Genomic DNA, 16,239 nt, shown 5'->3' with positions numbered 1-16,239 from the left:
TTTTAAAATAATTAATTCACATTTTCAATGCAAAATATATGAGAATAAAAACAACCAACTTTGTAAAAGGTTATCCACGACCACTTGTGATAAGAGTACACAGTAGGTCATAAATGCATTTTATTTATTTACATACATCTCTAATTCAATTGGAAACATTTTAAAAAATGGAAGGTGAACAAAAAAATGTCAAGACAGAGAGTCACATTGTTATTGTGTTGAAGAAAAGTTCCAAATGTTACAATGTCTCGACATGGGTGGGTCTTCAAAATGTCCGTGAACAGTCTCGGACGGGTTCTAAAAGGTTTGCGTACATTATGCCGTCGATTGTCACAACCTCAGTCTCACAGAAAACCCATTATTATCTATTTAAAGCGTTTTTAATCAATTCTTTGGCGAGATAAACATCCATCCATCCATTTTCCGAACCGCCTGATCCTCACTAGGGTCGCGGGGGGTGCTGGAGCCTATCCCAGCCGCCTCCGGGCAGTAGGCGGGGGACACCCTGAATCAGTTGCCAGCCAATCGCAGGGCACAAAGAGACGAACAACCATCCACGCCCACACTCACACCTAGGGACAATTTAGAGTGTCCAATCAGCCTGCTATGCATGTTTTTGGAATGTGGCAGGAAACCGGAGCACCCGGAGAAAACCCACGCAGGCCCGGGGAGAACATGCAAACTCCACACAGGGAGGCCGGAGCTGGAATCGAACCCGGTACCTCCACACTGTGAAGCCGACGTGCTAACCACTGGACTACCGGGCCGCCCCGCGAGATAAACAGAGTTGATCATTTTTTAAGTGTCTCTTTTGACTTTTGTTGGAATTGTAAAGTTGAAATGAATTCTTAGCTTTTCAGTGGCTGTTTTGTCATATTAATTTGTTATCGTTGTTGATTTTACCAGGGAACAGATTCTCAGGAGGACACCGTCTAATGAATGTACTTTACAGTATTTGTTGTTACCTGTGGCCCTTTCAGATTAAAGTGATATTTTTAACCCACCTATTTTGTGATGCAGAACCCGATTGTGCTTGGGTTAATGAGCCACGTTTTTAACCAATTATCCCCTTTCAGGAACAGCGTTTAGTAGGGTGGACAGCTATTCACCTATTTGCTCTTATATTCATTCATCAACCACTACAATGGACCTTTATTTGCGTCACCATTCAGGCCACCATCTTTTATTTCTTTAACCATTTGACCTTTTCTAAGATAGTGAGGCTTATTTCTCCCAAGTGAAGTTACAATTTATGGTATTGTTTTAAATAGGTTATTTGAGACGATTTGACCTATCAGGCAAACAGACACCCACTGTGTAAAAATCACTTCCTGCACAAATGCGAGACCCCACTGGCTGAGCAAACCACCTTTCAAAATAAGGGCGATTCCTCCAACGTCAAGAAACCGGTTGTTCTTGTTCGCGGTTGTTCTTGTTCGTTTCACACTTAAAACCAGTCTTTCTAAAAACAGAATTGATTGATTGGCTTTATTTAACCTGCCACTTTTATTTCCATTTTTTTTTTTAAAGGAACATCACGCTCTTCAAGCGACGGTCATAAAAAAACCTTGATGAATGAACAAGAAAAAAAAGATCAAATAAATTCCTATGAGTCATCTTTACAGCGTTGCCTTTGTTGCTGTCAACTGTTTTCAAGACTATATAGTGTACCTGATTATTGTCAGCGCTGACGTGATGAGAAAAAAGCGAAAAATAGACAAATCGGAGCATGACATCTTTGCGGTGGTTCTTCAGCTCTGTTATGTAAAAATTGACCAAATGTCACCACAATGAATACCAAACAGCTCCTGAAATTGTGTTGATGGGGAAAATTGGTGTTGGGAAACCTATGGCCCACAAAATAAAAAAAGTTCTTTGTTGAACCAGGTAACGAACGTAATAGAAAACAGTTTATTTACAATACCAACCTGGGAACAATTTCGGGTTGTCTTGCTCAAGGACCCTGACAGCAGATCGTTGGAATTCGAACCGTCGCTCACTGGATGAGCCACTCTACTGACTGAGGGACAAGCCACCCTGTGTTCAAGCAAATGTTATCACAAGCTCAAAATATGTTGCCCTACAAGTGCTCCATAATCACACACAGCTCTTAGGTTGAGAAACTTGGAAGTCGATAAACTCGTACGGCTCGCCCTTGTGGATGAAAGTTGTATCGTTTTTCATCATGCATTTAGTCTGGTCCTTTGAGGACTTTATACTAACGGAAATGGCTGCTTGAGAAAGTGAGACAGTATATTTGCAATACAGGTATTTAAAAAAAAAAAAAAAAAAAAAAAAAGGCCCTAGAGTGTTTCCCAAATGTCCTGCCACCGAGCGACGGGTCACAGCTGGTGGTTGTGGTGAATGAATGCGAGCACGTCATCTTTGGACAGCTTGTCGTGGTCCACGCGCGTCTGAGAGTCGTGCACGATGACGCCGTCCTCCCACGCCCAGAAGAGACGCTCGGCGTGGCACGTGCTGTCAACACACACAAGCCAGCTGCCAACAACCAAAAAAAAAAAACGATAGCGAGATGAGATAATAGTGGAGGTGGGGGGAACATACTGGAACGGGGATGCGGCATCGGCTGGTGTGTCATAGAAGGACTCCTTGGTGGCCTTGTTATAGAAGTACTTCCTGTTTGAGTTTTTACTGCAGGCCATCATCCATGGCTCTAAAAAGACAGTAGAAGATGGATTAACGGAGGTCTACACACAAATGAACCCCCCCCCCCCCCCAATATGATGATTGGCTTTTTTTTTTTCTCAAGGTCCTTTTCGCGCGACGCGCACCGTTAGTGGTCTTGATGATGTAGAGCCCGGTGGGAAGGAAGTGTCGGTCATCTCGGCCGGTGTAAGACAGACGGGGGACTCCGCCGGAACTCTTAGTCACCTTCATTTCCAATCTGATAACATTAAACAAACAAACAAACAAACAAACAAAAAAAAACATCGATCACGAACTATGCTTTTGAGTTCAAAGATTGAACCTCAAGGATCTTCATAATAAAAGCGAGCGTACCGTACAAAAATCTTCTCCATTTCCTCCAGCCTGTAAACTTCCTTCACCCTGTATGGAAACCGACAATCGATAGTCAACTGGAGCACCATGACAATTCGCATGCGCCGATCTTTTGTGTGTATTAAAGCAGAAAAATGGGACTTTACAATCCAAAACACTATTTCCCATAGGAAATTATGTAAATCCAAATAATCCGTTCCAGACACGCCAAATGAGGTTCACAATACGGTTTTATGTGTCGCGAAAGGGTAACGCTATAGAAAGTGAATAGACGGGAATTTGACGTTGCTAGTTGAGACAGAGGAACACAAGGCACCTGATGGGGTTCATGTCCGGCCTGCTGGGCTTGGCCACCGCCTTCACGAACTTCTCGGCCATCTCGATCCTGCGTGCAAAGTCCACAGTTCAGGACAAAAATGTATGAGGTTAATTGACGATGGGTCTCTCCATTGCTAACATATTATGTGGTGCAAGGGAAAATAGCATTTTGAAGTGAATAAGAAAAAGAGTGAAAAAGAAAAAAAAAAAAAGTTATCGGCCAAAAAAAAAAAGTAAATATTAGGAGATAAAACTATCTTTATGAAAAAACGACAAAAAGTTACGATATGTTCCATTCATAAAATCAGAATATCACATGAAAATACCGCACGTAAAGTCTAGCGTTACGTCATCAGTGCAAAAGTTCAGAGGAGAAATAAATAACATTTCATTTTTATTTTAAACACAATTTTTTTTTTTTTGGGCTTTTTAGAATATTTTGTTCTCGGGTGTTTTTTTTTTATTTTAGACAAGCCTTTCTGTCCATCTTAAAAACATTTTTCTTTTTGGGGGGGAGGGGGGGTGGGGGGGCTGGTTTACTGTGTCGACTGTTTTACAGTAACTGTCAGTTTTCGTACGTCCGATTTTGAATTGACGGCACTTTGTATGCAGCCGCGGCTGCTTTTCAGGTACTCGAGTAATAAAGCTGAACCGAGTTCGGCAATGAGATGGACGAAATGCTTTTGCGTACCGCTTGTTGAAGTGCTGATCTCGGACATCGGTGCCATTCAGAATGAGCGCGTCCATCACGTGCACCGCGTTGATTCGCCGCTGCGCTTTGCCCTGCGAATGACGATGCGCGTTCACAACACGGCGCCGCAAGAGTTGTCGGCCAAGCGGTCGGGGGGGGGGGGGGGGGCGCTCACCTCGCCCTTCAGCTCCTGCACGATTTCCACACTCAGCAGGGAGTCTCTCGGGAGCTCCAGCTTGAAGCTCTCCAGCTTCTGCCAGCGGAGCGGCATCTTTCCGTCCCACGTGTAAATCTGAGACTTCTGCGCGGGAGGGCAGGGAACACGGAGGCGGGTTTGTCTCCAATATTTCAATTTTCAGGTGGTAAAATGATCACATTTTCCCTCGTGACATTGATTTTGAGTGCGTGCACACTCACGCCGAGCGTTAAAAGGAAGATCTGCTCCCTGCCTCCCACGATGCAACGGTGGTCCAGGACGTGACGCAGCTTATCAAGCGTGCCGGAGTTGAGCGGCGTGAGGTTGCTTTTGAACGACTCCACGTCAGGATTCTGGGGCACAAAAAGTTACCGTTAAAACCCACGTCAAATAAGGAACGGAGAATTTTAGAATCGCACCTCAACTGACCTTGACCAGTTCGTAGAATTTGGACCACGGGTCCGAGGACGTCGGCGTGACCCTCGCCTTGTCGGGCACCTGGGAGCAGATGCAGAACACGTGAAGGCGCCGGGGGGGCTACGTGACAGGGACTTAAGAGCTCATGGCCGACTCACCCCCCACAGACTGAGACATTGCTTGCGTATGTCGGCTTGCCTGGACTCGGCGAGCGTCCTGCGGGCGCCGACACAATCAGTTGCACACACACACACGAGCCAAACGGGAGTGCGCGTGATGTCCGTCGGTGCGCCCGAAGCTACTCACGAGTCTAAAACGAAGGCGTGGATCTTCGCCAGGGCTTTGATCTGGACGGCGCAGAGGCTGTGGAGACAAAATGCCGCCGTTGCAGTGGTTGGTGAGTCCAGTAAAAAAAAAAAAAGTCAAATAAGCCGGCGGCAAAAAATAGCTTGACGCATAATTTGCAGATCCAACTGATTTTTCAATTATGTTAGTCAACATTTGCATTTTGGTACCAAGAAAGTTTCAATGGTGATGGTGCTGAATCTGAGGATGACATTGGTTGTTCTGAATTGGCTCAAATTTTTGAAAAAAAAAAACACTCAAAACGTGCTAAGAATACAAAAGTTATGACATTGGTATTGTCTTTGTCCACACGGCGTTGTTTTCTTTTCATTTTTGATGCCATATTGTGAAAGACTGGCGAGCCCGATCGCAGAGAGCTTTCTTCACGCCAAACAGGTTTCATGTGAAAACCGAAGCCAAACTTCAGAAAATGACGCCTTCTCAGCAGTAAACAAATATCAAAACGTGTGACGTCAAAGCACCAACACCAAATTTTAGTAACGATCAAAGTACATTATTTATTAATCAACTAATTGTCCAAAATATTGATCTATCAAAAACTATAGCCAATTCATTTTTGGACTCAATAGCTCAAAATGACCTAAAAACCATGAAAATATCTTTGGCACTCCAAAAACTTTTTTGTTTGTTTGTTTAGTTGGCCAACACTATTCGATGGAATAATCGATAGGATCATCGATTATAAAACGATTCAATAGTGACAGCCCGATATGTGATATGACCGAAAGTCACATATGTTTGCCGCATTCATTTTTCAAAAATTGTTGGATAATAAAAAAATCTGTAATTGTAACTTGTACTCATATTTAGTAGGAATATTTAACTCATTCACTCCCAAAGACGTTTTTAAACGTCTTTTCAGACTTGGTCCAGAATTGGCTGGTACTGAATGAGTTAATAGTCTTCTTTGCTTTGCTCTCGTTTATAAAAACCATCACATCGGATTCCAAATGAACAAATCCCAAGGAGGCCTTTGAGATCGCACCTCTCATTGCAGTTGACCATGAAGTGGAAGAAGTCGATGTCCTCTTTGATGATGCTGAGGGGAACCACGTCCGTTACGTCCATGTCGGTGTCCCGCAGCTGCTTGAGTTTCAGATTGACTCGGAACATGTACTCCCTGACGGCCTCCGAGCCTGGCTTTAAACCTCGGCACACCACGTACCTGCCAAGACATCGGCGCTAGCAACGTCAGAACAGCAAATATCAGGATGGGGGGGGGGAGAAAAAAATCCGGCAGCGCACCTCTCGGAGTTGGCGGGCCGACTGGTCACGGGTTTGAAGAGTGTGACGCGGTCGAAGCAGAGGTACAGGAGGTAGACCAAACCCACGCTGAAAGGAGTGAAGAGGTCAAAGGTCTTGCAGACAAAATGGCCGCCTGGAATAGGAAGCGCACCACACAGAGACAAATGTTTAATTCCAAGATAAATAAATAAATAAATAAATAAATAATTAAGGAAAGCACTATCAAAAAATATGAAATGATGACAGGAAATAAACGGGTTTTTATGAAGTTACGTTTAGACAGTAGTCATGTGTTGGATGTGTGTCTTGGAGGGGCGCGGCCAAGTGAGTGACATCAGGAGTGCCAACGGCAACTCTTTGCGGGCGTTCACATTTTGTGCGTCGGCCACATGTGAGACCACAAAGGCTTGTTCACGTCGGTGCAAGCTTGCCCATATTTGGAAGTAACAAAAGGGCTTTTCACACTGGTTGGTTTATTGATGTTCGCACTCTGAAATCACTCCCCTTCTCCTATTGGACGGGCCATTCTCAAGTTGGGCCTCTCATAAATCAAGGTATAACTTGAATCCTTATTAGGGATGTGATTAACGATTATAATGATGATCAATTAATCAGGTTAAAAAAAACAACTTTAATTCCTATGTCACTATCTCAAAATTGAAAGTTGCAGAAATTCAAAAGGTCTCATTTCAATTATAAATTGACCAAAGAGGCAATAAAATTAAAATTATTTACATTTTTTTGCAAATGATTTTTTTCCCTTTCCAATTACTTCCAAGCTTATTTACAATTAATTAGTCAACGCTGCTAAAAAGTGAGTGAGTGAGTGACTCAACAACGGGGGCTGATCGGACCTGTCCTGAGTGTCGAGAGAGCGGCGAGGAACTGGCAATGCAGCAGCTGTTTGGTCAGAATCTCCTGAAGGTTCTCCTGGCCTTCCACGGAGAAACCCTGGGGTCACAAAAACTAAATAATAAGCCCGTTTTTTTTCTCCTTTCCCCATTGACAACGGAGACCAGAAAGAACAAATGACACACGGATTATTCACGCTCTCATTCGCAAGGACGGACATTAATAAACTGGACGCATTTTTTGGAAGATGGGAGGAAGTCCGAGTGTGACCGCAACTCTCACCCCGTCCGCCATGAGGAAGTGCAGCCCCCTCCCCTCGGTGCTGTCCAGCACAAAATTCCGGAAGGCCGTCACATTCTCCGGCCGGGTGATGTCGCCATCGCCGTCCACGCCTCCTTCACCTGGGAAACATAAACGCGTAGGGAAATCAACAGTGGAGCGGTCAGAATGATTTACTCTTTGCCTACTTCCCTGAGCCGACGGACACATGCGGATTTTCCAAATCTTAAATTTATTTCTGAGGATGAGAAATACATTATCACTCTCCCTTACATGAAAACTATTTTCACGCCGAGACTCAAAGGGTCATAACGCCACGATTATTGATGCTAATCGTGAGCATGTCGATGGCCTTTTATGTTAGCAACCAACTAGCGGAGGCATTTCAAGTTCAGTTGACTGAAATGCACAACTTGTAATTCTCTTTGTTTTATGTTTAGTTTGACAGCAAACTTCCTCCGGGCATTAAACGGCTTTTGAGGAGAACTGTGACCAGATTTTTCGGATGAAAAGACACACTTAAAATCCTTGAATTTTCGCAAAAATAAACAGTGCGCCTCAGGTATTTATTCTGGTTCTGTTCTTTGACCGCAAATCAATTTTACGTGGTACATGACGCTGACAAAATGTTTTTGTATGTAGTACATCCACATTTGTTCGCAACGACAGGGTGTCGGCTTTTCACCGCCTTTAATTCAAATTCCTTCCGATTTACTCCAACGTTCGCATCCTCGTTCTTATCCGTATCTGATCTCTTGCAGTTGTACATCTTTTCGTCAAACCAGAACTAGAACCGCTTCCTGCTTTTGCATCCAAGAATCACGGGAACTATATTCCTCTTAGCGCAAGCCGTTTATATATTTGTGCTTTGGTTCCCTCCCTTGTGGTTTCTTTCTGACTTCCGGGTTGAGTGAACGCTGGCGCGTTTTGGCTGCCGCTGCTCAACCCGTATTGTTTTGTGTTTTTTGTTATTGTAAAGTGTCCTTGGGTGTCTTGAAAGGCGCTTATAAATAAAATGTATTATTATTATTATTTGCAGGATAACTAAGGAATGAGTCCACTTGGGTGTGGAGCAGCTCAAGGTACCATAGTAAGGCTCAAACAGCTCGCTGGGCGCGGCGTAGAAGTCCTCCAATTTGAAGTCGCACGGCCCCTTCAGCGTCATGCCGAAGCCTTTGGCGTGCCAGCGTCTCCTCCACAGGATGTACTCGGAAAAGCCGCCGGGCCCGGCGCACACGTCGCCGAAGTACAAAAGCTCGTTGCCATTGTCATGGGTCAGAGGCTTCTACGCCAGACAGGAGGAAGTGACGTCAATGTGAAGTGAACAAACGCGGTCGCGATCCCGAGCGCGCACTCACCCCGTCTGAAGATTTTGGGTCGGTGAACATGCGGTCGAAGCAGTGGTCGATGTTGGCCATTTTCATCGCTGCTCTAAATACGGCGAACGTGACAACGTTAGCATGATGTCACCGGCACGCCACGCAAATCCCGCCCGGTCGCATTCAGCACCTGTTGAGGAAGATTCCTCCTCGGATGGTCTCGTAAGGGTTGGAACGAGTGCGCGCTCTCCTCATCTCCTCGCTGTCCAGGTCGTCAAACACCGTCTATAGCGCAGCAGCGATACCATTTTTCTGGTATGTTACGAGATGCACTTGGATTGGATATACACTACATGGCTTGAGTCACGCAATTCAGAATTTTTTGTAAGAAGAAAAATAACACATCGAATGATATCATTTCGCTCGATCAATTCCGGGGGAACACCCAAAAAGTCGAAGCTACAACTGACATCTCACCTTGCACCTGAGGAGCGTGTGCAGGAGGTCTTCGGTGCAAAACTCCGTTTCGTCTTCAATCTTCAGTTTTCTCTGTGGAACAAAAAGTATGTCAAAAAACAAAAAAAGGAAAAATTTGGTGTAGATGGAGAATAATTAAAAAAAATATTTAAAATAGTACAGGTCAGTACTTACTGGCCCCACTGCCATCCAGTCCCTCAACTCATCTGCATCAGGAATTTCTGTGGTGCATTCTGGGAACCAGTCCACTTTCTCTGTAGCGCTGGGCTGGAAACACATACACAGACACGCAAGAATGGAAATTCACCGATAAATGATCAGGAAAAAAAACATATTTTTACATTGACTGACGAACATTCTTCAGTATAAAAATAAAAGTGGAAAGGAGGTTAACGAATGCAGAATAATACGTTTTAAAAAGTTCAACCACTCACGTTTTGAAAACACTTGAGACACAAAATGCAGTCAAAAAATGTGCTAGCAAGGATTTCCATGTTAACTATTAGCCATTATGTTTTATGTAACATGCTAGCATCTTTTCATTGGCAAATTCCGGTTCTACGGGTATCACCACACGTTTCCTTTCATCTCCTTCTCTTTTACACAACAAACTTTGGGAGTGCTACCTCGGGTTCATCCCGCCAGTCGACATTGAGCTCCCCCTGGAAGCCCTGCAGCGTGAGGCCGAGACCACGCCTCCCTCGTTGGGTCGACGCCTCCACAATCTCCTTACGGCCCTGGCCGAACTTGCCCAGACCCTCGCCCTCGCGAAAGCCCATCTTGGCCTGCAAAAAAAAAACTGTTGCATCATACTTATGGAGGCAGAGTTGCATCAAATACATGTTCTGTCCATGTCTAGATTCATACACACTTTACCAGGTCCGATTGAAGCACTTTTTAAACAGTCCTTCAGTTTTCTCATGTATGTAACTTCGATCCTGATTTTTCTCATTAATGTGTAATTGTTTTAAATAACCTTTAATCAGATTAAGCGTTACTGTTGAAATTACTAAACTACTCTACAAATAAAGTTGAGCTGAGTTGAGTACAAGTGTATTTGAAAACAAAACATACGCATAAGACTTTAATATGCTTGATAAACACTAGTTTTCACTTAAGGTCTTCTTTTTGCATCTAGGGTTGTTGTGACATTTCCAATCACTAGATCCAATCGTCTTCAAAAATAATGCCCTCATAAAAGAGCATCATGACACATTCCACTTTCTTGATAATCTCATGTTGTATAAAGTGTCCTCAACGTTACCATGAGCTTCTGCGACACGCTGTTGTACATGGAGAATTTGGAGCCCTGCGGGGGCGAGTCCGCATCCTTGGCGTGGACCGATATGGACGGCATGGAGAATCCCGCTCTGGGCTCTTCCTGATCGCTGAGCGACTCATTCTGGCTGGAGTCTGGAAAGGAGAGCTGATGTAAACGGCTAAATCAATGACGAGGGCTTGGCCATACAGATGAATATTGCCTGCCTTGTCTCGACAATCTGGATTCTTCATCTGAGCTGCTATCATCACGGTGCCGCTTTGCAGCCAGAACGGGAACAGCGTCGACTTTTCTCTTCATCATGGCTGCTGCAGAACATGCAGCAAGGAGAAAGGCGTCTTGTTTTAGCTCAATAGAAACTCAATTTATGATCATACAATATAGCGACACAATTCACTCAACCAGACACCAATGGGTAATAATGCATCAGTTTACACAAAATTTATGTTATTAAACACTAACATAAAACGACTGGAAGTAATGGCAAGCAAGCAATACGCCTCCAGTATGTGTCAGTGTCATGTAAAATAAATCACCGTTTAAGACTGGAGCCAGAGCCTGCGACGTTACAATTGCACACGCCACAAGCTAAGAACACGGGAAAATGTCATGCGTCTTGTTTGTATAGTTACACGTGGACGTTCAAAAAGTAAACCACACTTCTGCGAGGCGCGTTTCGGCATTCACTGGAAAACGAAACTGCGTAACTTGAGTTGTTCACCGACATAGCAGCGACAGACGGCTAACTTTTACCGATTCAGGCATAAAGGCGTCACTTCCTCAGCGATAGAATGTCAACTCCATACGGCCTTCAATATTCCCGTGTTTTAGGGAGGAACAAATACAGCGTTTTCGTGATAGTTGGCTTTATTTATTTATTTTCGACGGGGTCTTTATAATCTAGACAGGCGCGGGATGATGACGTTGAGTCACGTCATAGCTGCCTGCATTTTAAACCCCAAACGGATCCCAGCCATCTTTGTCCTGATTAGTAGTAGTAGTAGTAGTAGATTTTATTTATAAGCGCCTTTCAAGACACCCAAGGACACTTTACAATAACAAAAAACACAAAACAATACGGGTTGAGCAGCGGCAGCCAAAACGCGCCAGCGTTCACTCAACCCGAAAGTCAGAAAGCGATTTTCTAAGAAATGAAAGTTCTCATTTAAAAAAGACTTCATGCATAACTTAGCCTTTGATGATTAATAGTCATACAGTAACAAACTCGGCTTTATGAACATTTCCGCAACTTGTAAATATTTAAGAGAATTTTGTTCACGTCTCCTTTTACTTGGAAAATATTTATTGAAGTTGTACATTTTAGGAAATTATGAAACGCTTTATTCGAGCACCCTCTTTACAATGTGAAAGTTTAGGTTACGAACACTTGAAGAAAAAACGACACCTGCATTTTCCTCACATTAAAAATAACAATCCAACACGTCTTGCTTGAATTTTTCACGACACGTTGTCTTTGCCAAGCGATTAGCATAAGTGTGCTCTTGCATGTGTTCTGGATTGGACGACAGTAATCCTTACTTGGCATCCAAATTGGGGAATCCTGAGGTCTCTTTCAAAACATCACACACTGCCGAAAAAAAGATGTGAACATTTTCTAAACCGTCATGCTGCTGCTCCTTCTATTGTGCATGTGTAGGTCACCTGGGGGAAATATAAGACTGAAATGAAGATGAGGATGGAGTTGGTTTTAGCACATCATGAAGCTGCAGCAATATCAGTAATTCTTTGCAGCGGATAAATAATACATGTTTGAGAGCATTGTTGCAATATCATACATGTACTGCTAAAATACGTATTAAAATATCAATTACTTCAAGGGTTACGACACAGTGACGCGGATGAAATTCGTTAGTCGGTCTATGTGATTTCCCATTAAGATAGCTGACTTGTGTGATTGTTTTAAAAATATGTATAATTCTGTTTTTTGTTTAATTTGACATCTAAGTGTATATGCTGAGTAGACACTTTCCCGTGCCACAGTGCGTTGCATTTCCTGGTCTATGGTTATCGCCACACTGTCGTCACCAGTATATATCGGTCCGCTATGTGAACGTCACCACTGCATTGATTGTGTAATTTTGTGGCTCCTTTAGGACCATCTCTCCCAGGTGCATTAAATCCAGCACATCTCCAGAGGTAGGCCTAATCCTCCTTTGACACCTTTGCACACACAAACGCTCCATCAGTGCCACGCATGTGAGCGGCTTATGCAATAGTGGCAACGCTTTATATATATACGGCCCGTCTGGCGGCGAAGCGAGTGTGTCGTTTGGACACGGGGGCTGGGGGACTCGCAACCCAAATCTGGAGACGGCCTAAGGGACAGGCACAGCAGGCCCCTTGGTGTCGCCAAGCCGAGTCTCAGGAGAGGGCTTGTGTGCCTGTTAAAAGCAAGAAAGGACCACAGCAAGCATGTTTTTCTTCCGCATCCCTCGACTGACCCCTGGATACATTCGATACCTCCAGGTGCGTATTCTTGAAGAGCTGGACGTGATCAGTCTTGAAGTGGAAATGTGTTTGAATTGAAATAGGCAGTCTCTTATAATCAGGAAGATAAACAGGAATGAATGTTAGGCTTTGGTAGTCATCCGGTTTACGGAGCCAAGTGGGGAGTTCAGAACTTTAATTATATTTGTTCAACTGATTTAATTAATCCTGTGCAAGAGAAACTCAAGGGAAATTTCTTAAATGTTAAGGGGGGGAAAAAAATCAAGATAAACAGAAATGTTAGGCCTTTGATGGTAGAGATCAAGGATGGGCAACTGGCCGCCCACACACCGAGTGGCCCCTTGATTAAAATAAACCAACAAACATTGATAAACATTCAAAAAACAGAGTGCAAAATGGCTAAATCCAACATATAAAAAAGTATGACAAAAAGGTGGTAGGGTAGGACTGCAAATGTGCAACACCGCAGGTGTTGAACTGTGACTATGCAGGTTGAACTGTAGTTTTAAGTTGTAATATTACCAGTCACCAGTAGATGGCACAGATGGCAGTTGTGGTTACACTGAATCTTATCTTGCTCTACATGAGTAGGCAAAATAGTTTTGAGTGAATGTGGAATGATGTGCAGGACAAACTGATTTTTGTGAGAAAAAAAATGTTCTTGCATTTCATGTTGGTTTCTTGCTGAGCAGTTTTGTGTCAAAAATTCACAGGATGTGGTTATTTTGTCGTTTCCTCCAAACCCTTTGATATTGGGTTCAGGTAGTGGATCTTTTATACACGCACCGAATAAAAAAGTATGATCAAAAATGAAATATCTTGAGAGTACATATTTTGCCCATGTGTAAAATTTTTGTCATACCTCTGATTAGGAAGTACGTGGTACGAGATCATGTAGTACGAGATGTGAGTGGTACGATGGCCACCTCTGTATCACTGATGGAAAATTGTGTCCAGCCCAGCTATAGTGCTTCACGTGACCCACCTGCTCTCTCTTTCAGACCCAGAGTGTCCTGCAGAGCCGGGATGGTCCCGTGATGCCCCGCCTGGCGTTCCTGCTGGGATTCATGGGGGTGGGCGTGTCCGGCTACAGCTCCCGCCAACTGACGCTGCACTGCAAGCCCGCCAGTCGTCTCTTCAGATAAACAAGATGGACGGACAACCTCGGCATACACACAATGGAACGCGAGCGTTAACGACAGCACCGGCACCAGGTTTCGCTGGGTTTGTAGTCTGTGAAAAATTATTGGAGGCACAATAAAAACGTAACTAGCTAGCAGGCACATTATCATAAACTAAAACGGTCACTTGTCGCTGGGCAGAATATGTGCGAAGCCCCAAAGCCCAGTTTTAAAAATTGTTAGAGACAAAACCCGAAAGCAAAACTGCCTCTGCTTTAGGATCTTCTGCAACAGTTCAAACGATTTCAACCTGACGCGAATATCACGTTTCATTTTAGAATCGAATGAAAACGGAAAACCACTGTGACACCCGCCGGGGCACTGCCCAGATTGCCCCTAATGCAAATTTGACCGTTGTGAATTATGTCTGCTTTCATGACAAAATCTAATCGTTGTGTTTGTTGTAGTTACGAGCAGAATTTGTGCAAAAACAAAACAAAAAAAAATCACTCAACCTATCTTACTGCTTACTTTGCACTTGTGTGTGTTTGTGCGCACAAACCTGCACATGACGTTGCACATATCACTTTGGTTTGCTGGATGAAATTAGTAGAAGGCCGACTGCTATTAGCTTGAGTCGGACAGGGTGACTAAGCGAAAATTCACCCGGATGCCACCCAGCGTGCGCGCCAACAAGATGAGTAGAAAGTGTTTGAACGTGTTCTTGTTTTCTGTAGGACGTGGCAGTGTGTGAATGTATCCGTGGCGAAGCGTGTAAATGAACACTTTGAGACGAGATTAGCAGAGAAGGAGGTCGGGGAGATCCTCTTAGCAAGCATCTTTTTTAAGGGCAGCTTACATGCGACGTTAGAGGTCACTGACCCTGAAATGGAGACGAGCCCTCCTGTGACATAGCCAAATTGAAATTAAAACGTGTGACTGTAATTGGATAATCGAAAAACGTTGCTGTGGAATTTAGGAAATATTCCTTAAAAAAATACATTATCTTGGGAAAACGAAGAATTTGATGGGAAATAAGAAAATATTGTGCAGAACATTTCAAAGTAACCTGCGCAAAAGTAAAAAGCATGTCAAAGGTTTTTTTTTTGCCCCCCACACCACAGCTCCATCTGCTGGTTTGGGAGGGGCATTAACTCACTTGCCCCAATGCAAAATTCCCAGATTGACAGATTTTTGTGGGGACTTGATGATTAAAAAAAAAGACACGTCTATTTGTCAAAATGATATTACATATTCTGTTATAATAATTTTGAAACTTAACACCATCTTCGAATCATTCAAAAATTCACCATATGGGTGATTTATTGAATGTTGTTCATTTTTGGTTAGGTACAAAAAATGCTCCATTTTTTTAGTACATTTTCCGACTACATTCCCTTGAGAAACGCTTGTTTGCAAACATTAGCGCATTGTCCTAAGCACGTTTGTTATTGTGCATATTTTGACTAGTGTGGTGCTGTGATGTGATGACTGTGACAAGAATGTCCGTGCAGTATTTGGCAGTATGGTTGTATTGTGCCGTGAATGGTGATAAGTTGACTGTATTTATCTATGTGTTGAAAGGCCGATAAGAAACAAAGAGAAATATGTCACTAGGTGGCATTTAGTTTACGTGTGAAAAGATATGAACGAGCAAAACGACGAAAGGAGTTTTGGGACCACGGCGAATGCCGAAAAATAGAAAACAAGATACAAGCGGAACATTTCTATACTTTTCAGATTAACGTCATGATTTGAACGACATCATGTTGAAAATACCTAAAAAGATGAATTTGTCTTAAGATGATGACTTCCACCCCCGCCCCCCTCAAAATGTTATGACTTTATTGTCGAAAAAAAAAAAAAGGGTTAATGTCATGAATTATTTTTTGGGTGTCCCTAATACTCCAGGTTTTGGTACAACATGAGATGCTTCCATTTGCATTTTTTTTTTTTGCCCAGCATAATGCAATTTTTTCAATTCATGGTACATGAATATTTACAGTATTAGCTGTGAATGTAAAAAAAAAAAAGTCATTTAAAGAAATAAAATAAGCCGCCCCAATGCAAACTTGTTGTTTCTCTTGGAAACGTGAACCCAACGCACTCACATGATTTTTTTTTTATTATTCCTGGGGAGGGCGGTGGTGGTGGGGGGAGGGGCATTTTCTTCACTCATTTAGCCATGA

The 16,239-nt window shown here is 43.3% G+C and overlaps 1 protein-coding gene and 1 long non-coding RNA gene across 7 annotated transcripts; one reads left to right on the top strand and one right to left on the bottom strand.

The window, feature by feature from the left end:
• Positions 1-1,459: 1,459 nt before the first annotated feature.
• Positions 1,460-11,376, bottom strand: LOC147185813 (cap-specific mRNA (nucleoside-2'-O-)-methyltransferase 1-like). Of its 6 annotated transcripts, none has more exons than XR_015099464.1 (25): positions 11,214-11,376; positions 10,667-10,768; positions 10,446-10,594; positions 9,808-9,966; positions 9,356-9,448; positions 9,182-9,253; positions 8,895-8,989; positions 8,744-8,816; positions 8,472-8,670; positions 7,389-7,507; positions 7,109-7,205; positions 6,255-6,387; positions 5,995-6,174; positions 4,950-5,006; positions 4,802-4,859; positions 4,656-4,724; positions 4,448-4,579; positions 4,206-4,331; positions 4,031-4,122; positions 3,338-3,406; positions 3,022-3,069; positions 2,793-2,905; positions 2,566-2,674; positions 1,672-2,478; positions 1,460-1,567 (listed from the first exon to the last, which is right to left on the bottom strand). XR_015099464.1 is itself a non-coding variant. In XM_086104485.1 (24 exons), exons 2-24 carry the CDS (start codon positions 10,761-10,763, stop codon positions 2,343-2,345), a joined length of 2,475 nt encoding a protein of 824 aa, XP_085960611.1. In that variant the 5' UTR covers positions 10,764-10,768; positions 11,214-11,376; the 3' UTR covers positions 1,460-2,342. The 6 variants fall into 6 exon arrangements, 4 of the variants coding, with proteins under 4 accessions (XP_085960611.1, XP_085960614.1, XP_085960612.1 ...); XR_015099463.1 differs by having other exon boundaries at positions 1,460-1,847; positions 1,929-2,478; XM_086104485.1 differs by having other exon boundaries at positions 1,460-2,478.
• Positions 11,377-12,489: 1,113 nt separating this feature from the next.
• On the top strand, positions 12,490-16,121 carry LOC147185812 (uncharacterized). The gene is made up of 2 exons (XR_015099442.1): positions 12,490-12,947; positions 13,931-16,121. It is a non-coding gene; the product is annotated as an uncharacterized LOC147185812 (long non-coding RNA).
• Positions 16,122-16,239: the final 118 nt, after the last annotated feature.

Source organism: Hippocampus guttulatus, chromosome 23 (assembly GCF_054856545.1).
Source record: "Hippocampus guttulatus isolate MCC_2025c chromosome 23, RoL_Hgut_1.0, whole genome shotgun sequence".
Lineage (NCBI taxonomy): Eukaryota > Metazoa > Chordata > Actinopteri > Syngnathiformes > Syngnathidae > Hippocampus > Hippocampus guttulatus.
This window is presented reverse-complemented; position numbering and strand designations above follow the sequence as displayed.

What these genes read in the sequence shown, in the direction of transcription:
- LOC147185813 (XM_086104485.1), bottom strand. Translation starts at nt 10,763, where the DNA reads ATGATGAAGAGAAAAGTCGACGCTGTTCCCGTTCTGGCTGCAAAGCGG. An exon ending in ACTTCCTCATGGCGGACGGG is followed by an intron (nt 7,206 to 7,388) that starts GTGAGAGTTGCG and finishes TTGTGACCCCAG; the next exon opens with GGTTTCTCCGTGGAAGGCCA. An exon ending in CACGCCTTCGTTTTAGACTC is followed by an intron (nt 4,860 to 4,949) that starts GTGAGTAGCTTC and finishes CGGCGCCCGCAG; the next exon opens with GACGCTCGCCGAGTCCAGGC.